This window comes from Pleurodeles waltl, chromosome 12 (assembly GCF_031143425.1).
Source record: "Pleurodeles waltl isolate 20211129_DDA chromosome 12, aPleWal1.hap1.20221129, whole genome shotgun sequence".
In the NCBI taxonomy this organism is placed as follows: domain Eukaryota; kingdom Metazoa; phylum Chordata; class Amphibia; order Caudata; family Salamandridae; genus Pleurodeles; species Pleurodeles waltl.
Genome location: NC_090451.1, coordinates 654,845,197 through 654,868,495, shown reverse-complemented (window position 1 = coordinate 654,868,495; position 23,299 = coordinate 654,845,197). Strand labels below are relative to the sequence as shown.

The window sequence follows — 23,299 nt, the reverse complement described above, 5'->3', positions numbered from 1 at the left end:
TATAGGATGTTTGGGGGGGGCAGTAAAGATTCTTTGGAGCAGCTGGAATATATGTTTCTCCACTGGATAGGGTATCACTGTTTACTTCTGTAGATTAGTAATCTTTTTTGATCTTATGGGGGTTTTGGAGATTCTATAGAGCAAGGTGGAGTGAGGGCTTGTAAGACCCCCTTTCAGAGGGCCACAGGAGTTAACTGGACCGAACCATGAGGGTTTTTACTCCTCATACCCCGAGGCCCGACCTACCATGGGTCCTGAGTCTCGTGGCAGGTACTACCCCTCTCAGCACTTGACTCTTGGTGGTCGCGTGCGTCGAGCAGGTCGAGGCTCTTGGAGGGACTGGAAGGTGTGTAGCATACACATGCTCAAGACTCAAAGTACACACAGTAACAACAATAATGTCCAGTCAAGTAGTTGCTTTTATGAAAAAAAGGAGTATTTTAATATGATCTCAAAAGCATAGAATCAACACACTATATAATCCTCTCGGCTTCTTAAGGTTAGTGTGCTAGCGCTGTTTCCAGGTGGAATCTCAGCCTCTGTCCCATCTCGTGGGGTTGATTATTTCCCATTCTATACAGGTGGCAGCTCCCGCCTGCATCCCATGCTAGTTCCAATGCAACTAAGTCTGTCACACCTTAAGAGGCATTGCTGGTAGCATCTAGATGCTAAGTTTCTGAAAGTCCCCAGCAGGTCAGAGAGCCTGAAATAGGTTTACACAATTCGGTGGCAGTCTGCAGTCCCCGTGCTGAGGGCTTGCGACTCCCTTGATTGTTCCCAATTACATGTTGGCCTCCTCAGTCAACAGACGGCCTGCATCACTGTCGGACATCCTCACCCGGCACCTGCAGCATTCTATCAGTTCCTCCTGTCACCCTCAGCATGACAATACAACCAGGACAATGGCCCTGGTTCGCGTCGGCCCCCTTCATGGTCACACTGGGGATTACGGACCTCAGCCTGCACACTGGCGATGACCTTGACTTGACAGTGTCTGCTTCCTGATCACATGAGGTTTGACGATTTTGGCACAAACACACAAGACCACACACACTTCACAGTGGTCCCCTTCCTGGTCACATGGGGGTTGCTGGCTTTGGTGCACAATCGGGGAATGGCCCACACTTCACCATGCACCCCCTTCCTGGTCACAGAGGAGCCACCTACTTTGGCAACATCAAGCTAGCAGCCTGCGCTCCTGCAACATTCCTGACTGGACCGGGCATTCACTTTGCTCAGTGGGATTCACTGGCCACGATACCCTCTGTGCCTCACCGCCTCCAGGCACTATGCCCCTGACGGGGTCAACTGGTGTTGGCAGGGAAAGTAGAAGGCTGGTGCTTCAGGCTCATGACAAGTAGTCTTGACTTCTTGGGTGACTGCCCCTAACTCAGGAGGGACACTGACAGACATTGGTCCCCAGTCCTGGTTCAAGTGCCTAGAAGTTGCGTTGATTTTGTTTCTTCTCATGCACAGTGCTGTTGAACAACTTGGGAATTTCATGCTCCCACCTTTATAGTCCAGCCCCATACACCGATGTAACTCAGTGTCTGATCCTTTAAAACTTAGATTGTGAGTGTCTGATTATTTGAAGTGCTTTTTCCTCTGCACTGCTCTTTGTCAAAGGGGGAGTCTGCAGCAGCAGTAGTCACTCCAGCGCTGATTTTGTGTCAAAAGACTCACCAGGAGTCAGGGACCATCACTCATCTTTGGCAGAACATGATATGTTTCCTCATAAAGTTGGCGTTTTAAACATTGAATTACAGGAAAGCAAAATACAGCCCTTACATTAATCCTCTGGTGTTATGTATATGTCTTGCCCGTTCTTTTGCAAGAGCAACCTAGAGAAACCTTGATTCTTGTGCCTGTGAACATTAAAAGAAAAAAAAACCTCAAGGTAATGCCACAGGACATTCATGTAACCCATGGGATGTTCTGATCAACACTGTCAAGCGCAGTTGTAAATGATAAATATACATACATATAGCATCGCACTGTCACACTCATATACATATACAGGTAGCCTAACAATTGGTCACACAGACAATCCCCCTCAACCTCTCTTGGCATAAGCACATACATTAAACACACACTGCAGCAGTCTTCTGTTCTCAGAATCCGGCTACCTCAGTGTGCTTACCTGTACAGCTCTCTGCTGCCTTTTGGCTGGGTTTGCTCTGTACAGATGCCACACGATACAGCGTTATACTCTCTCTTAAATACTTACCCGCCCTCAGCACTCTGTCCAATTTCACTCGCTCACACACACAAATATGTTGACATGCCACATTTTGGTCATTCACACAGACATCCAAGCACACACATTCCGTCACTCACCTTCACACACTGCTCCCAATGAACGCATCCACCCTCACTGCATGGTATACACACCCAAGTTCACACAGACACATAAACAAGAACACATACATGGCTGATACACTAACACCCGCACACACAGTTACACTCTCCTTTATGCTCACGCAGACACATGCTCAGGGCCACTGGAATTATGCAGCAGGGAAGGGCAAATTATTCAGCAGTGTTGAGTAAATTAAGCATCAAGAAAAGCTAAATTATGTGGCTTAGTGCAGCATATTTTGTGATAGTATTACTGGATTCATTTTACACTTTTACTCTTGTTAACTCTTCAAGAGCAGTGGTTGCAACTTATTCGTACCAGTTTAACACTGCAATATAGCAATAAGCATCAGAAATGTGATATGACAACTTTTGCAAAGGTACTTCCACTGCTCTGCAACATGCATCGCTGCATTTTTTGTAACTTTTGAACCGTTTGAGCTAGAAACATTTTTTTTGTTACAATCAGCAGATTACGTACCAAATGATTAATTATGTGGAAAAAGCAGCAAATCTATACCTATGCGAATAACGTTGGGCCGCACAATCGCATAATTCCAGTGGTCCTGCTCATATTTGCCGTACGTGACACTAACAATCTCTTTCCCATATGAACTCAGGCACTTCCCTTTACCTTATATCTCTGAAACACATACCCACATCCATACCCACTTTAAGCAACAAAGAATCTCTATAACCACAGGTACATTCTTTAACGCACACACATTCAACCAAGTAGCCACGTTAAATCCCTCCCTCACAGTAACGCATAAACACACACATGCTTATTATTTCTTTCCGTTCTCCTTACGTCATTCTACAACCATGCTTATGACCTGTCCAAGGTGACTCCTACATCTGTTTCTGCATTATCCCACATAGCGTTTTCCTCCCCTATCCCTCTGAGTCTCTGCTCAAAGCGTGAAAACAACAACACGTCTGCGAGCACCGCAGGATATCTGTGAGCCCTGTAATTTCTGGTGGTGGACTATAATTATAGGTGTTTTGCTTCAGCCATTCTTTGGTAATTGCAATGTTTGGGCAAGGTTTTACTATTCAGATTATACAGGAATTACACCACAGGGTTTCAGCTGGAAGGCTTTAATATATGCTACTTTCAAAGACAACACACCTTGCTGCACACCCAGGTAGTCTGAGAACCTTGGAGAAAGAAGCCTGGCCAGGATGCCATGGGTAGTTCTTGGGTGGCATGCATCTCCACCGCTGCTTTGGACCTGTGGTGGCCATTCTTATTCCGCACTGGCAAAGTGGCCGGTACAGGGCTCGGTGTTTTAGTACCAAGAACCATAAAAATTGCTTTTATTAGAATTGGGATTTATGGTGCAAGTACATTAAACACTGTGTTTACGATGATCAGGAGTTAAAATACATTCCAAAGGGGACACACGCACCTAAAGAGTGAATTTTGAAATATCTGGGACGAAAGGGAGGGAGGTTTTGATACAGACTTATTTTGTAACAGGACATTCGGGCCTTTTTGGGAAAATCTTGCCACTTCCATTGGCACTGGTATGAAATAGTTTCCATCCCATCCCTTCCATTTGTGACCTGCCACTTAATATCCACACGTGTTCCAAAATGTTAATTAATTTATTACATTCACTTTTCAGTTAACTTCCTTCTCTTCAAGCCATAGTGACTAATAAGAAAAGTATAGATTTGATTGTTCTGTTTAAACAAGATTTAAGCCTCATCAACTCCAACAAAAAGGGCTCTTCCGTAATTAGTTGAGTTAAAAAGTAAACAGTTAGAATTACAGGGACAACGGCACCTATTAATGATTGCTAGAGCTGATGACTAGACCTAAGTTTGCAGCACCCGTGCCTGCCCTGTTAGAACCCTACATATTGGCAAAGCCAAGGTTATAGGCAGAACAGATTGGAATTTGAGGAACTTGGGGGATCTCCTGATTTGAGTCCATGAACGGCAGGGTAGGACTGAGGAGGAGTCAATCACATGCCTCTCTCCCACCACTCATGTCAAATGCAGAGTAAAACTTTGGTTGTTTGGATTGTCCACAACACAGAAATAAAGATGTTTCTACCTCTGATTTAGAGGTTAAAAAATGTAACTCAAGTTAGTTGTGGTCAAAACAGATTATACGCGACAAAGACATATGTGATATGAGCTAGCAATTTCTATCCATTTTGCAAGGGGCCACCATTCTTTTATCCTGTCCCACAGAGGGCAGTGGTTGAATTGCATCATTAAAGTCCTTATTTGCTCTTTCAGTCTCACCCACGAGTTCAGGGTCATCAAGTTTTGATTCAAATCCCTAAAACCGCCCAGTTGTAATCTGGGCCTTGAGAGCTCTGATGCATTTGCTTTTGATGCAGAAACAAAAAACATAAAGTGATCTAATTGCTGAGAGCAAGCTGCATTTTGGTGATGAAGAGGACTCGTGCATCAGTGTCTGGTTAGGTCTGACACAACCTACCTGTGCTACTGCAGAGTTAAGTGTGATATTGTTCAAGTGATGTTCATTATATGAGGCCCAACAAATGTTGGCGTCATGAGCTTGCCAAAAATTGGCGTGGAGTAGAGTACAATAGTGTGCAGTGGAGTAAAGTTGCTTTGCAAGGAGTGGCCGAGTGTGTCGCTGAGTGTCATGGATTGTTGTGGGGTGTCGTAGAGTAGAGTGGCGTGGAGTGGAACAGTTCTTCTGGAACTAAGGAGTGATGCACAACCATTTGTCGATGGGATGCAAGGGAAAGTTTGGTACCTGGTGTGAAACATCTTGTGAGTTGTTCACGAATTAGCAACACTTTTTCTTAACAACTTCTGAAATTGTGAAAAATAAAAATATCTAGGAATGTTTTGTAAATTGTATTTTATTTCTTTCAGGTGGGCTGGTAGGAGCAAACTCCTTAGAGGAGCAGTTCTTTATAAGAACCCCATATAGATATCTCATAAGATTCCCTGAATACTACACTAGTGAGCTTTATATCTTTAACCATGTAGTAAATCTATATGTCATGTACATAAACCTCAAGACCCGTCCTCATTCCAAAACATAAAATAACCCACATTTGAAGCCACCTATGTCTCTTATTAGAAACCCGAGACATCCCACATTGGAAGTCTAAATAAACTAATTATTGCTATCACAAACTATTTCTCAGTTCATTAATGTCTTTCCAACAGAAATAGGTTGCTTCAAACAAGGCGACATGCATGCCTTTCAACTCGCCAGTAATTTATAAGCATCACCGGCCCTCCTTTAGCAACACCTGCACAACCACACATGCATTTTTTTTTTTACCCAAAACAGAATACCATAATAGAGGCCCGATTGTGCATGCGGCTGGTGGTGACTGACCAGCATCAGCATCCACTGATCTGCTTGTTATATATGCGTGAGGCAAGGTCATGTCCAGTGTATACAAAAAGTAAGGGGAAGATGCAGGAGTATTCCTTCTCACAGTGCCTAGTCATGAAGGCTGACATCAGCCCTGCTGACAGGCATACTAGCGAGGTAAAACAGCCTTTCAGCTTTCTCAGCTGCTGAATGAATAGCTGTGAAAAGCAGTCTTTACCTCATCATTTGTGACGTAAATCGTGTCTCAGCGATTCCTCACAACGTACTGCTGGACAAGACTTAAGATCCATATCTTACACTCTGCTGTTGTCGGGAGGAAATGAAGGACTGCGATGGCACTGTTGTCCGGTGATGGGCTGCCCAGCTAAGGGTCTAACGAGGCATTCATCTCGTGCATACAAGGGTGGGAATACAAGAGACAATGAGGCTGGGGATTAAGAGGGAATACCTTTCCAAAACGAATGATAACTGATATCAGGCTAGAATGCAGGTAAAACAGCTTCTCTGATCTGAGTGTCTCCAGATGGAACAGGGAAATGCAACAGTAGAGGGCAGTGGAAATAAAAGAAAACAAGTGATGGCAAAGCCAGTAGGTCTTGCCTGTGCAAGAGCTATTGACTCTGCCAATGTGGTTTAGCTATAGTGTACACCAGCGTGGCTGCTGTTCAGTGTGTCTAAAAGTTAGTTGCGTAGAGGAGAGTGGAGTGGTTTATAGTGCCACAGAGTGTTGTAGACTCGAGTATCGAACAGTGGAGTGTTGTTGTGGAGCAGAGTAGATTAGAGAGGTATAGAGTGGAGTGAAAGAGAGTGGAGTGATTTAGAGTGGTGTGTCATACAGTAGAATGTACTAGGGTGGCATGATGTAGAATGGAGTGATGTAGAGTGGAGGGGAACAGAGCGGAGAGACATAGAGTGGAATAGAGTGTCGTAGAGTAGAGGGGGGTAGAGTGGAACAGTGTGTCGTAGAGTGGAGTGGCAAAGAGGGGAGTAGAGGGTTGTAGAGTGGAGTGTCGTAGAGTGGAATAGAATGGAGTGACAGAGTGGAATGGTGTAGACTGTTGTGGCTTGGGGTGGAGCATTGTAGAGTAAAGTGTAGAGTTGAGTGGAGTGTTGTATAGTAGAGTGTCACAGGGTGTAAGGTCTTAAAATCGAGAACAGTGTTGTGGAGTGGCATAGAGAGGAGTGTCACAGAGTAAAGTGTTGTGGAGTGGAGTGTTGTAGAGTGATATGGAGGGTTGTAGAGTGGAGTACAGTTGATTAGAAGGGTGTATAGTGGAATGTAGTGGAGTACAGTGGAGTGTTGTAGAGTGGAGTGGCATTGAGTGGCATTGAGTGGATGGGATTTGAGTGGAGTGGCGTAGAGTAGCGCAGCACAGAGTGGAGTAAAGTGTTGTAGAGTGGAGTGCCATACAGTGGAGTAGAGTGAAGTGGAGTGGTGTAGAATGGAGTTAAGTGTTACAAAGTGGAGTGCTTAGAGTGGAGTAAAATTACGTAGAGAAGCATAGAGAGTCGGAGAGTGGAGTTTTGTATAATGGAGTGGCTTAGAGTGTTGAGTGTCATAGAGTGGAATGTCATAGGATGGATTGGCATAGATTGGAGGAGAGTGGCCTACAGTGACGTGGCGTAGACAGTAGTGTAATAGGGTGTAGTAGAGTGGAGTGGCGTAGAGTGCAGTAGAATGGACTAGAGTGAAGTGGCATAGAGTGTTGTAGAGTGGCATGGCATAGAATGAAGTACAGTGTTGTGGAGAGGGGTGGAGTAGAGTGTTGTGGAGTGATGTAGAGTGGCGTGTAATGGTAGAGTGGCGTGGAATGGTAGAGTGGAGTGGAGTAGAGTGGCGCAGAACGGAGTAGAGTTGTGTTGAGTACAGTGGCATAAATTGAAGTAGAGTGTGTTAGAGTGGAGTACAATGTTGTGGAGGTGTGTAGAGTGGAATGGTGTAGAGCGGAGTGGCATAGCGTAAAGGGAAGAAGAGTGTCATAGAGTGACATGGAGTAGAGGGTGTGGTAATGCAGTGCCACTACAGACAACACATTTTAAATTGAAATTATCATTGCATTTGCATAGATAGTTTTACTGGTAAAACTACACATCGCACAAACAATAATATATGGAAATGGAATCATCTAGTGTATTGATTTGTTTTGATCATATTAAAATATTTGTTTCCACCACTCTTGAGAATTACAAAAAATGTGCCTCATTAGTGCTTTCCTAAGTCTGATATATTCTGAAATATTGCACAGTTCATTTACAGACATTTAAATGTTGTTGTGCGCTAGAGAAAAATAAAATTGTACAGCCTTCTTCTTGCACAAACGCCCAGCACAGTTTCTCTTACATGGAAGTTAGAAAAATAAACACCAAGGTCCCTCAGAAGACAGAGTTCAACATTTGACCTTGGTCTTTGAATGCACAGCAAATGTTACAAGATAAGAACAGAATTGAATGGCCTATTTACAGAAAGTGAACTCTCATGGAAGGATATAGTAAACAGGTTATGCTCCACGGAAAGGACATAGGCATATTGGACAGGCATAAACAAAGAAAGACAGCAAATAGAAAGAAAGCAACTGTGAGACACAAAACCAATGGGGAGCAATGGGCATTATTCATTACCAGGGAAGCTTTCCGAAAGTCCCCAAGAAGTCTTTGCAAACCAGACAACTGTGCGGTATGGTAGGCTGTGACCTAAAAAAATGAGACCTCCTCCTTAAGTGCGGTAGAACTACATAAACTAGGAATTAAAAAAAAAACTCGGACAGGTCACCAACTCGTATGTGGAACTGGAAAACAAGAAAGCTTGGAATTTAACCATGTTCTCTTCCTTGCTGAGGGAGAGCAATGTGATGTTAATGCACCATGTTACACATTTCTAAAAACATTGCTTCCAGTGGATCCCTCCCTGCTCCGTGAAAATAGCTGTTTATGCCATAATAGTTTTGATCAATGCTACTGCACCAAAGGCTTTACACTGTATTTTTTCACAATAATTCTATAAAGCTCTTTGAAGGGAGATACATTGTCACCCTGGAAAGTGTCCTTAAACTATTGCTACACAACTACATGATACCAGGACAAAAATATCCAGTTAACAGTTTTATTCGAGAAGCCTTCGCATTCTGGTACCTTTAGACTTGTGTTCCCTCAGCTGGACAAAATCAATTGTAAGACTAAAGCCAGTGCCAGAATATTGTATGTTTAGTTAGCATTGAGACAGGTGATAACCATAATTTAAATTAGCCACTGTTCTAAAACTTCCAGCACAGGATATTACCTGGTACATCCATGACCCACATGCTAATTTGTGATGAAAATAACATGAATAAACATTATTTATTGTGTTTTGTCTGCACAGTGCTTGTACTGTGCTTAAGAAGTCTTTTGTATTTAAATAAAAATAAATCGTAAAAGACGCTTAGAGCCCACCCAATACTTACCTGATCTTACCAATTGTTAATTTCAACGCCGCTCTAATTTACTTGCTTCTCATTGGCCAGCACGTCATCTGCTTTTACACAGCGTTCCTGCTCTGCTTTTGCCACCCATGCTGTCACATGGAGCTTGGACCAAATACACCTTCCGGTCACTGGTTATTGGCTACTGGCCAGTGTACTTCCACTGGCTACTCACTCTGCAGGTACTTTTCTTTACATTGTGATCGAGCACTCCATACGAGAGCATCTGCAGGCCGTCTTCTCCCCTCTCAGCTTGTTGTTGCAAGGAATTTTCCTGAATGTCTATGATAAATTCATTTCCCCCATCTTGCTCTGTGTGAAAGGTTTTGTTTACAACTGCAGTGCCACTGAAATTCTTAATTTGAATGTGTGTTTTGGTTCAGTGGGACCCCAAATATCTATTTTTGCATAAGTGCACAGTGCTGAGTGTGCCTGCGGCCCAAAAGCAGGTTTCCCCTCACCCCCTAAACTTTCTTTCCGCTTGCACAGTAAAATACAAACATATAATTGGGATAATAACGGCTATGTGTCTGTAATGCATAAATCTCTGGAAAGTTCAGTGTATCATGTTATTGCCAGGGCCTTCCAGCAAGATGCAGCTCAGCTCAGATAGAGAGCAAGCAGCATGTTATGAAACCGGTGTTGTGTGAGGAGAAAAAACGGATTTACGTCCAATCTAAAACCATCAGAAACACCTCACCTTTTATTTCATTCAGCGAGTTCTGTTTTATCAAGGATAGTTTATTTAATGTTTTTTCCGTGAAAGAAAAAAAAATAATTATATATATTTACACATACACACACACACACACACATACACACACATACATACATATTTAGTTTATGCTCTGTGTGTATAATGTGCATATGTCTTTGGTCAATATACATGTATATATGTGTAAAAAAAGGTCCATATCTTCCTTTACTCTACTCTGTGACTCATTCCAAACGTTTTAAACTACAAGGAAGTCACATACTTGCTTTTTAATCTATCTACCTACTCATCCAACTAACACATGAACATGTTGACCACTCTCAATATTATTGACGATTCATCAGGGAATGTAAGCACTATATAAAGTTACATTCTCACGCATTTCCTGTACTAATCCCATTAAGTTAATCTATCCTGATTCAAAACACTAGAATAACTGTACTAATCATAGATGCCAAGTTTCCCTTGTCCATGTGTGTGATGCATTGCTCCAGTCCACATTTTTTTAAATTTTTATTCTGGGGCTTGTAGTCCCAGTTTTATAGTGGAATAAACAAGCCCTAGAATACAAAGAAAAATACAGGAACTGGAGCTGCTCATCCTGCATGGACCTGAGAAACTTGGCAGGGTTGAACAATTTCATATTTATTTCCCTCTAACCCAGGGTTCTGGAGTAGCATGTCGCTGCAAAGCACTTGTACATCTCGCCAGTGATATTAAGCTTTTTATAATACTTAGGGATATGTATTCCCTGGATAATTGCATTTCTCAAATTCCTTTATAATCTCTGACCAGTAACGCACTCAATCAGTTTTATAAAGAAAAGACGTCAGAACTCGACTATTATAAGTTATTACAGCCGAGTTCTGACGTCACAATGCCTGCTGCCTTTGGTCATGTTCGTCTATATGGAACTCCTTGGTGACTTACAATATCCTTATAATGTATGCCGGGGCTACTTTGTCCATTTTCGAATTACACTTTACAATTATTTATAGATGCACAGGGCCAGTGATACTTAGAAAACCTCTATCAGTGAGACATCCTTCATCCCTGACTACTACTGATGAGGTAACAGGAGCTTTTCCTCTCGCTGCTGCTGTCTGGGCGGAAACCTCCTGAGTCATCCTAGTCAGAAAGGTGCGCCCGACCAGGTGAGCGGTGGTTCATTGCTGCATCGCACCTCGGAGCTTAGCCGAAACCTCAGAGGCACTTGTGTCAATCGCTCCTGGTAGCGCTTACAACATTCCAGACGTAAAGGCGGCGGCCATCTTGAGATGTGAGCCTTTTCCCGTTTAGTGGAGCGAGTTATTCTTAACATGGACCACTTGGGTTGTCAAGACAGACCAATTATAACACTAGCTTTGTGGTTGTCGACCTGATCAAATAAACGATGTGTTTTATTGGTCAAGATATATTCATGTTAAGTCTTAGTTCTCTTTGGAATTAAAAGCATAATTTCTATTTAAATTACGTGTATTTATATAAAACACTAATTTAAGCGTGTGTCCCTTTTTTACCTTAATGATGTTTTTTGGATACAGCCAAAACTATGCCAGACCAAGATGGCAGTTATGTTCCCTATTACAGTGGAAGCTACGTCGCTTGCTGTTGGTGGTGGCGTCAGCCAATCGGCGCCCGGAGGGTTGGGTCGCACGCTCCTGTCACTCACAGCTGCTCTCCTCCTCGCGCAGGTCCGCGCGGTCGCCCAGTCGGAGTCCCGGTGAGTGCGGTGCGGGCAGCGACGGGAGAGCGCCCGGTCCCCGGCCCCCCTCAGCGTCCGCCCCCAGACCCTGCGCGAGGATGAGTGGCGCCCGCAGCCTGTGCACCCTGCAGCAGCTCAAGCCCGAGGCGGACGCGGTGAGTTCGCAGGAGCGCCGGCTAGCCTTTATTTGGTTATCACCAGACTCTCACAAACCCTCTCTGCCCAGGTGTGCCGCAAGAAAATACGCACTTTTCTCTGTTTGCTCCAAACCCCTACCCTGCAGTTTCTAGGTGTTCTTTTTTTTCTCATTCTGTGGGAGAAAATCGTGCTAGCGCTGTTGTTTTTGCAGCAGCTTTTTCCCCCTCGACTTGTGTGTTTTTTACCCACAGCGGTGATGAAGCGCTAAGTAGACGTGGATTTATTTGTTTCTGTAGAAAGTGATCACGTTAAAAAGATCTGTACTTCTGAAAGTTATTCTTAACCTCTTATTGGCATTCGTGAGTAGGTGTTAGTGATTTTTGACATTTAAGTGATTTTTAATTTGCACCCTAAAGTGACGAATAATGTCAATGATAGTCCTATCTTAAAGTGGCAGGTATTGTACAAATTTCATCTATTTTTATTTAGACTTGGTAAAAGTTCTTAATTGGCCGCAAAATGCTTGTAATACTTTAGGTGGCATTTTCTGCTGATGTCATAGAGTGCACGCACAAAGGGTAATGCATTGTGATAAAGACGGTTGATAACACCTTCAGAGTCCTGGGATGGGGTACAATTTAATTCCACTAGAACCTGGATGCACTACCCGCAGGTATTATAGACACAATATGCTTTCTGTCTATTCTTGTTTAGTGCAGTGAGGTTTCAAGAGGCGCCCCGGTCACATAATGATTGCAGAGATGACCTTTGTCCGGGGAAGGGGGTGCTCTGTCGTAGACAGCTGGGTTACCTTACGATACATGAGGTGAATTTGCCCCATTGTCTAGCGTAGGGTTGGGTTACACCATTTGACGTAAGTCACACAACATAATAGCGAAGGGTTTGGTTACACCTTAGCGCCTTGGCATTGTCTTAGATCACACGCAGGGTAATGGAATTACAAGGCTGCATTGAGGCTCGGAGAAATCGGCTTCAATTACATAGTTTGAAACTTTGTTTGACCCTGATCGTCATGGGCTGTGTCCGTGTTCCGTGGACAGAAGCTGTTCAAAGTAGTGAATTTTGGCCGAAGGGGGGGCCAAGCGTGCATAGTAGTTGTTTAGTGGTGCTGTTTGTGCGCATACTCGAAGTGTTACGTAATATGCATTTGTAAAGCATATTGTTTATTGCTAACCAAATCAGTGCTACTCCTTTCATGCAGCCGAAGGATGAAAGGCTGAATGAACTGCCGGAACACCATGAGGTCAGACAGATTATTGGAGTGGGTGTATTAGCCCACTGAGCCACCTGATTTGGATCTTTTCAGCAACACCCGTTCAGTTTACACTAAGAATCCTGGGTGTGTCTCAGCATAAGGAAGCAGCATTGTGCTAACTCGCTAATCAACAGTTTTTGCATGGGGTGCAGCGTTTTGTTGCTATTAGTGAACAGCCTACGAATAATTCTAGCAAGGACTAAATCATTTGGTTTACACTAAGCAGCATCCTCTGAAAAACACACCTCACAATGACTAATGTCTCTAGAAAATTGGAACAACCCTATACATTTTAGCTTAGCCACTGGTTTAAAAACTATTTGATGTTGCCATTCAACAAGATGGGAATGAAAGTAGTTACTGGCACTGGTTAGTAAGTTGTTATTTAAGGGCCCATCTGGCGAATTATGTCTCAAAACATTTCAAAACTCCAGTTGACACAATCAAACAAAACAACTTTCTAGAATGCCTGTTGATGTTTAGAGATGCAGGGCAGAGTAAATAGAAGTGTTTTCCCCCTACACTAGATGACCGTTTCATTTCCACAAACACAGCAGGAGTCCTATTAGCTTATGTTTGGAGACTGTGGCTGTTTACATTTAAGATTTCCTGCTCAAGTGTAATTTCCAGTTGTATTTTGTGCATGCACTATACTAATAGCAGTGCAAGATTTGGGTTTTTATGCTAAAAACATTTTGTTGCCCATTTTGACTTCTGTCCTCTGTGTAGTGAGTGGGTGACTTGCCATACAAAACTTAGCTTTCTCATTCCGCTTGCTCGCAAATGAACGGGAAGGCAGGTTTTTTTCCTGAATTATCAAGCCTTGCAAGTACGGGCATCTATTGAAGGGGCCACTTAATCGCCATCATATGGCCAGGGATCCTCTGCAAACAGCAATTTCCAAAGAGCTGTATTTCTGTCTGCTCCCCAGGACTCGTGCTCACCTACAAGTTAACTTCAACAAAGGTCGGGCAAGACGGGCTCCAGGAGCTCTTCTGACGCCGTTCCGCACCTCAAAATCACAGGGGAACAACTCTGAAACACAGCACCCTAATGTTCCACACAGGCTACACTAGAGACATAGGCTTTCCTGACTGACCAAGGACATCATACGGGATAACCTAATCCTTGATTCTACAGAAGCGTGCTTTAGGACCAACAGTAGTATGAGATGCTCTATAAATGCTTCGATACAGTACACATAGAACATAACTAATTGTGATATTAGATATTTTGCAAATGACAGTAGCATAACTGTGTGGATGAGCCCAGATTCCAGCAATGGCCTTGTCCTTCTCTGGAAATCCATGATACATACGAATCGCCCAACACACGTTCTGTTCACAACGCCTAACCACCTTACATTTCCTCATAAATATGAGATTTTTCTTATGCTCATCTGACACGACATGCTTGCCTACTACATAACAAACCTGAGGCCTGTTTTATTACTCTTTCTGAGAGTGTGCCATACATTCACCTCGAAACGTAATGCACTCTGTTACGTAAGAACTGATAAAAGTGCTGATGGCCATACAAACCTGGCTCCATGCTAGTAGAAAATCTTCCTGCAAATAAATGATAATGTGGCGGGCTCTTGTGAAATTGGCAGTTTCGATGTTGACAGCCACACCCGTCTGAGTTAAACAGGGTAATCCAGTGTCCCTGGTAATTCCTTGGCAGGTTTGGAGGAATGACGCATCCTTGTTTTTCGGAATAAAAGTACATACCCAAGAGATGGTATTCCGTCGCTTGGTAGCCATTTCGTTTCCCACATTAGTACTAATACAGTGCTTTCTTTGTGCTGTTTAGCATCTGGGAGTGTGGTCGTGAGTGTTTTTTTTTTTTTTTTGTTAAAGTCATGCTTGCCATTTTTATACTTCCTTTGGTATTGGTTTACGCCCTCCTCCGGGAATTAGACATTTGAGGGTAGGTGCTTATTTTTTTATTTTTTTAAAAACTTTTGTGTGGATCAGTTTTTATGCACTTGTAATATCAAACATGTGAGTCGTTTAGAAAGTACTACAGATTTCTTGTCCAGTTAGGGAACCGCAGTGTGGGGTGATAAATATTTTGAAGTGTAGATAGATGTGGCAAAACATATTGTAAATGTTTGGAAAGGCGCACAAAGTTGTGGGAGTGTTGCTGTTAACCTCATTTGCATTGTATTACTCCCTGCTACTAAAGTAGCCCTGGGAGTGTCCAGAGATGCTCTCTTAGATACTCTTATGGATTTGGAAAGTGCAGTTTCTGTATGTTACATTATAACATGTAAAACTCGCTTTGTGAATCACTTATCAGTTTTGCTGGAGGAGTTTCAGATTTATGACGTGCATATTGGCCAATGTGTGTTGGCCAGGTTAAAACAGATTGCTCAAGCACGACAAAAAAATTCAATCCAGACTTTGAGGAAAGAACACAATCGTCACCAGCTCAAATTAATACTATGTAGTTTAAAACCCAACATTTTTTCCACTTAAACGTTAATTTAATCCCCCACGACTGGCTGAGACTGCCCTTTAAGGCATATCTGAGCTTGTGATAGAAGAAGTCTTGTTAATAAACACTATATGTATGTGGGTTTGTGTATGTGTATATAATATCTGCAACATTTCTGGGCGCCGCACAATCAAACCATAAAGACAAATATCAATCAAAACGAATGCAAAAAAACTGAAGAAAAGTGTGACGTATAACAAATGTAAACACAGATAACATTTAATAAAAAATTAAAACAACACAAAGGTAAAAACAAATAACACTAAATTCCACTGCAACTTAGTTGTCCATATCATTTGCAATATCTATATTATGCCTATGTATTATAATTTTTTTAAGTGAAAATCATTAAACTTGTGCAACATTCTCATTTATAAAATAGTCTTGATCTTAACAGGGCAAACTTACCTTCATTGGCAAAAACGCTCACCCTTCTTAAACTGGATGATGGCATATTTACCTTATCACATGTGCACATCCTCCTTAAATAGATGGCCCCTTCAGCGCAGTGTCTAGTAGGTCAGTACTTTACTTGCCAATGCTTTTATGGCTCAAGGTTTTTTATCTGATTGTTTTTTTTTTTCGTTTTTTTAAACTACGCCTTCATTTTACAGTAATTCAAAGCAAATGTTGGCTTTTCTTTGCACCAGTAAGAATCACAAAATCCGTTTCAGGTAACTATAATTCTTGCCCTAAGGTAACTCTAACTATTGCCCAGCCATGCACACTTTTCTCATAAACAATTTCACTGGAAATATTACAGTGATCTTATCAGTGATATCTTAGAAGATGTCATGAGTGATGTAATATGCGCTGTAATTAGCCGTGCATGGCTAGGGCACGAGTTATAGTTACTTGCAATAACTATAACAGCTGAATTTCAGTGGTTTTGTGCTTGCTAATTCTGAACCTAACTATAATGTCCCTGTGACCTATTGATTATTATTATTATTATTTTTTTTTTTGTGAATTTCAGTTTTTTTTATGCTATTTCCTAATTTTAACCTCCCTGTAACCTTTGTTTTGGAATGACTATCAAAGGGAATTACTAAAGATTTAAATCTTGGCCTGAGAGCTGATTGGTAGATGTTAGCGAAATGAACGTTTATGCTTGTGGACTAGTAAATATTTAATTATTATCTTGAGAAACTTAAGATTTACATTTTAAGAATAACACATTTAACTTTTTTTTTTTTTTTTTGGGTCGAGCCTGCGTTGCATGTGTATCGCTTGCCAGACGCTTTAGTAGTTAGAAAAGGGCTCGGAGCCCCGTGCCTGTCATGTCAGTGTCCATTGGTTCATGGGCTTGCCTTTTAAAATCTGCTTGCTGTCATTGGTGGAAGGCATGCTTACGTCATAATTTTTCCAGTGGTTAGCCCTCCTCGAGCGCAGCAACGAAGTACTGAAAACATACGAGGCCCGTTGTTTTCCGTCCGGTTTGTGGACTACTTTTTATCTTTTTTCGCAGCGTGATCTCGCTTGGCAGAAGTCGAGCGCTTTGCATGACATCGACCCTGTTACATAGTTAATTGCACTTTTGCCGGTTACGTAGATAATTACACTTTTGCCGCTAAGTTTCACTACGAGTGAACTGTAGCAGCGTGAGCTAAACTCAGTGTCTTTGACACTGCATGCATCTGAAATAATTTTGGCAATCAAATCTCTCAGCCAGGTGTCTCCCTTCTGTGACATGTGGCTAATAATAGTGAACTCCTGTACGAGCTGCCCTTGGTTCTTCCTCCCTTGCTCAGTACTAGGCTACCATGGTTACTGCTTCCTCATTGACATCCTGTTTCATTAATTGCTTACCTCTTAAGTGCTCATATGTCCACCCAAGATGTCTTTTACATTCTCCACATCACCCCAAATCTTTTTGTGAGCCGGTAGGTTTTCTTTACGTTTAAAATTAGACCTCTACAAATTGCTCACTTACGTATTCAAATCTGCCCATGATCTCTCTATATGACTTTTTCACTGGGCATCTCAATTCTATGCCTTTTGTCTCCTTTGCAATCTAACACTGCTTTCCCACCCTAATTCTGCCTGTGCAGCATCATAATTCCAGTTCTGATCAACACTCGAAAGCCCGGCACTGAAAGTTATAATGTGCTTGGTTATGTACAACCCTTTCAGCCAGGAAGATCTGCACCAAGCCTCATCTGCTTGACGTCATGAGAACTAAATACGCTGGGAGCTATCAAGGGACCTCTTTTTCAAAGTGTATACTATTTGTCATTGTGTGTTCTGTTGTGCAATGGTCTCCACTATCGCTCTCCACTGTTGCGTGTCCTGTAGACTGCTTGCTGTTCATTCGAGCATCATGTCTGCTTTCCCTTGATAAACGCGCGCCATGTTTGTTCACAACTCATCAACAGATATACAGATGCTGAGAAGATTGTGGCACCAGAGATGGTCGAAGCCAAAAATAAACCTGCCTGATGTAAAATGCAAAGGAATTTGAAAGCAGAACTAGTGAGTTTCTTTTCACGTTTTAGTATTCCATGATTTAACTGTGAATGGCTTGCTTTTTAGGGTCGAGCCTGCGTCGCATGCGCTCGCGCATGTGTATCGCTAGCGAGACGCTTTAGCTATTAGAAAAGGGCTCGGAGCCCTGTCAACGTCACGTCAGTGTTTTTCATTGGTTCGTGGGCTTGCCTATTAAAATCTGCTTGCTTTCATTAGTCGAAGGCATACATGTCATGCCGTTTCCGGTGGCTAGCCCTCCTCGAGCGCATCGACCAAGTACAGAAAACATGCGAGGCTCGCTGTTTTCTGTCCGGCTCATGGACTACTTTTTCTCTCTTTTCCTAGCGCGATTCCGCTTGCCAGAAGTCGAGCGCTTTACACAGTTAATTGCATTTTTTCGGGTTACGTACATAAGTGCACTTTTGCCGATAGCGCTGTAAACTCCTAACCCAACTTTTCACCTATCAGCTCTAACACGAGCAAACGCGAGACCCATTGCATTGCAAATGCTTGTTTCTCGTTGCCATCTAGGAGCATATCCTAAAGTTGTTGGAGATTGGTTGCCTGTTTTCACAGAATAGCCTAACCTTGTCGATACACCTCCGTGATTAACCAACAGCCTGCAGACTAAGTTCTGCTTAACTCCGAAGTCCGTTTTTTATTTGAATAACAAAAGTTAAACGAGCAATTATAAAATGCTTCTTTGGGCAATATTTGTCGCGCTGGCAAAGCAGAACTCTCAAGCCTATTGGTGTGAGAGATAATCTTTTAACAATTGCCTCTGCTGCAGTTAGGTAAGAACATGATTATTCTTCACACCTTAAATGTTTTACACCCGTAGAAAAAAATGAGCAATAAACCTTTAAGGATCTAGACAGTAGGCAGCAACTTCAGGTTAAACTATCGGAGTATGGCAATTCATAGTGCCAAAAGCAGCCATTTATGACATATTTTTAGCAGTCAGAAGCACAAAATCACATCGAAGGAAATATGGCGATTGCACAAGTGCCGCTGTTTTTCAGTTTAGTCTGGTACTTACATCTGGGTACGTGCTTGTTACAGGTGTTAAACGCACACCGATTTTTAGCTGTCTTGATTAAATACATTTTAGTTTTTCTAAAAACATACATGATTAGCACTAGTAGCAAAATGATCTGTCACATTAATATAAACACAACCTCAAAACAATGCATTTTCGGTACTGCAAGTCTGGTGAGCAATCGTCCGTACTGGATATGGTGGGGGTTTTCGGCAGTAACATCAGAGTAATCATCGAGAGAACCATGCTCCTGACGGTAAGTGTTGTGAAATGGTACTGCTTTGCCCCGGGCTCCTGCACCCTTAGGCGTTAGTTTAGGTTCCACAGTGGTAGCAAACATCAAACCGGTAATTCCAATGTACTCGGGAATGTGTAGCGATGGCATTAACCAGAAATATCCGTTCATGCCAATTTGGAGTGTCGGGAAGGTTCCTTGCTATGGAAACCTGTATCCTCGCGATGGGACAACACAGCCTCTGAGGTTGGACGTCATTCGGATGGTTACTGTAGTGGTAAACAAAGCAGACGTCCTTCCCATGGTGTGTACATGGCTTCATTAAGAGCTTAAAAGCGGCCGTCTGCATCAGCGAATACTCCATGGGGGGGGGTTATTAAAATAAAACCAACTGCATAAATAATTTTCTTCCGAGGTTTCTTTCATGTCATGCCTGTAAGTTGTGTAAAGCAGTGCTACATGCATGATCACTTGTTTCATTGGGAGGGACCAGAGTGGTGCTTCTCATCCCTGGTACCGACTGGCTCCTGGCGCAGGGAGATCCTGTCACCATCTGCTCTTGCAACCATGGGTTAGGCCCCTCTGTCATCAAGTCAAGGTTAAGGCCATTTTCCAGCAAGACCAGTTGGCAAGGAGGCTTTCCTTCATTGAGGAAGATAAAATGATGGGTGTAATGCTTGAATGAATCTCAAAAACTGGTAATTATTTGTGTCACATTCCAGTCCGTTGTGTTTTTTGTTCACTGTGCCACTCAAAACAAGACCAGCTTCACTGGTACTAGGGCGTACCAAGCATGGAGGGCCCTTCCCCGTCATTACTTCCTTCATCCAACTCGAGGCGAAGGGGGTTCTCAAATCCATCAAACTCAATATTTTTTGTTCCCCATCTTTTGCTGAGATGCCTTACTCCCCTGCACTGCATGGGCAGTAAACAGCCTTTGTTTCAAACGGGAGGAGGTGGGTGGGGGCGTGCATGGAGTGCTGCCCCACAGCTCCTGTTCATGGCAAACTTTGCCAACAACTCTTAAAGATGTGTTCCCTTCTGTAACGTCTTTGGTGGTGAAACCAAGCTGGCCCACTGCCAGGGCCTCCTTCCTTCCCAACTCAAACGTGATTTTAATCTAATCTTCAAACTGATAATTTTTGGGTCAAGTCATATCAAGGCGGTAACGCAATTAATGTTCAGTTGCTTTTTTTTTTCCTTTTTCCCTTTCAAGGGGTACACCTGAAACATGCGTTGACAGAAGGCTGCCGGCTTCTTAACATCTTATCAGCTCTGGACTGTGACACGTGTTCTCCCATTGCATTTGCCCAATCTCCTGAGAACCACTTTTAATCTGTGTTGCCTAATCTGAGAGCACTGGCATAAATGCCATGGTTTACACCCCACATCGCAAATTGGGACAGTTGTTTTTATATTTCTTACGAAAGTACCACTAACCCTTTTTCTGTGGTCTCATCCAATTGGTATGAAGTTAAATGTAACTACAATACGATGTGGTACCCCCTCTCTCATGACAGAGGACACAGAGAATTGCCTGTGGGGTTCCGTTTATCAGGATTGAGGCCAGGCTGGTGTGGAAGCGCCGTTCCCTGAAGGATACCAATATTTCATCTGTCATGGATCTCAATGGGAAGACGTGGAGTTTCCATATTCATCCTACGGGACACAAGTGTATGTGGCTATGGTACCGTACCCAGGCCTTTGGTTGAAGTCTTAAGATGGTCAGTGCCCTTGAAGGTAGAAATCCATCTGCTGAATTATTAATTGAACATATTGGTGCACTCTATGCTGAAGAGCCATATGCAAGTAGGACACGTCGGAGAAGAAGACCTGCTGCAAACAGTTTCTCGTGTAATGCGGTTTAGTAAAGGATGGGATCCCATCCACGTAATTGTATTTGTTCAACATGGTTGATGCAATGTCTAGTGTTGTAGCTAGCGCTCCAACTCCTGACGAGGCTGTGAAGCGCTTAGATAGCGATCGGGTTCCAAAGGCTTTAGTAGAGTACATGGCTGCAATTTAGTGGGGTTGTAGTGTTGTCTAGATGGGAAGCATTGGGTGCACGTGATGGGCACCATAGGCATGATGCTTTCATGATGTCATTAACTTGTAGCTGTGCTTAAGCAGAAGGTGTTGCTGAAAGGTACGAGTGTTACAATAGGCACGGATGAAAGTTGTTTAGTTGAGCTCCCGTGCTGTAGTAGAGCCATGGGCAGTTTAATTTTTTACAAAAGTTAATGTTCTCATTCAGACATGGTGGCGTCGATTTAGTGTTCTTGAGGCACAAGAAAATGAAATGTACTTTTTGCCCCAATCGTGTGCAGACATAGCCCAAAAATCACACTGGTGGGGTTCTCGTTCTGCTGCCTTAACTGAACATGCTGCTCCATAACCTGAGAATTTCTTTCACTCACTGGTGCTCTGGTAATCTAATATCCTAAACTGTGACTGGTTTGTCATTCATGTCAATCAAAAGGCTAGCTGGTTGGGTAAAATATAGATATTGCGTTTTTTATTATTTTTTGGGCAAAATTTGAAAACTGATTTTTTTTTTTCATTGTAAATTTAAAAAACCTTCTTGGCTGGGAATGTCAACATTAGACTAGGAGTTTCCATATACAACCACATCACCAAAGAGTTACAGCCTTATTGTTCACCTCTGTCCCAGAGTTCACCTTGCTTCCCATTTCACTCCCTAGTCGTGTGTCCCTGCTTGTGTTAGTCATAGAAACTCTCACTAACGCACTTTGTGAAGCTTTTCGAGCTGGCATTCTTTTTTCAAAGCTCGCAGTGTTAATCATTGCACAAGTCTTGTTTATGAGCAATTCTCTCTGTAAACCCACTTCAGATAGTTTTGACATGATCTGCTGCCATCATCTCTTACAGCATCAGCATTTCCGTTTCCGGGACTCTTCTTTTCGCTGTTTGGCACACCAGAGCTTGGATCCTTCTCTGTGTATCCCAGAGCTGAAGGGTGCGAGGCTATACTGGCTTTGGATGACCAGACATTTTGCTTACTCTTGCACTGTGTGAAGAAAGTGTGTGTGTTTTTTTGTTTTTTTTTTTTACTTATCTGTTCATGAGGGGGTGTAATTATGTAGTATTATCCGAGTCACTAACAGCACCATGAATCCATACTAATGGCAATATAGCGCTGTATAAATATGATAACACACACTGAAGCACTGCTGGTGAGCTGTGACACTTCTATCCACAGCACAAGTGTTTTTGGACTCTTAAAGATTAAATACCCTCCGTTATTCCCCATATGACTACAACTGGGGTACTCGCCCTACCTGTAATCTTATTGTACCCAAAGTAAGAAATACAAAGAAAAAAAGATAAGATGTTGGACTTTGACTCCTTGATGCTACCATTTTGAAGTGCTTGGCCTTTATCCACTTCCTCAGTGCTATCCTTTCCTCATGCAGCTGGATTTTTTTGGAATTTTACTTGGGTACATCATGATGTCAGGAAAAGCTAAACCGAGTTAACACCCCTGTGGCACTCGTTTTGTCATAAGTTGGTGATATGATTACGGAGTGTCTACATTTTTCAGATTTTCACACTCGAGGAGGCCTGAGACTCGCACTGAGAGTAAGGCATGATGTAACTGTACATATCCGCTAACCTGACCCCTGGTGAAAAATATAACAGCTGCTCGAATGACAAGCAAGGTCGCTTCTCGGGAACTGGGTGAGCATCATACTAGCTTGGGAGACCATGTCACTCAAGTCCATTCAATGGCCCTGAGTTCTGAAGGTGGTGATCACTCTGATGGTTTCAGTCTTTTCCAGTGAGGTCGCCACTGGAATCTCGAGGAGCAAAGTATTCCTTAAAACCAGTGCCGTGGCACCCCAACTCACCATCCTGCCTCTCCCATTGTAGTCTTTCAAATGGCTGTACCTGTGAGGCCTTGGTTGCTGCCCATTTAGGCATCTCCATACTGAAACACATACAGCAGCCACCCATGGCGTCCTCTTCACCCACATATATCTCCTGTAATTTGGCACTTGAAAGGCTCCTTTAGCTGGAGCTCAAATTGGGTATCCAAGCCAATTCTGTTT

General features: G+C 42.8%; 1 protein-coding gene across 2 annotated transcripts in view; it reads left to right on the top strand.

Annotated features, from left to right (window-relative positions):
• Nucleotides 1-11,541: 11,541 nt before the first annotated feature.
• TUFT1 (tuftelin 1) overlaps nt 11,542-23,299 on the top strand; it is a 52,566-nt gene continuing 40,808 nt past the window's right edge. Inside the window, exon 1 of one of the 2 annotated variants that reach the window (XM_069218328.1) lies at nt 11,542-11,731. In XM_069218328.1, the coding sequence (XP_069074429.1) occupies nt 11,675-11,731 (57 nt within the window). In that variant the 5' untranslated portion in view covers nt 11,542-11,674. The remainder of the gene's footprint in view (nt 11,732-23,299) is intronic. The other variant, XM_069218327.1, reaches the window with a different exon arrangement.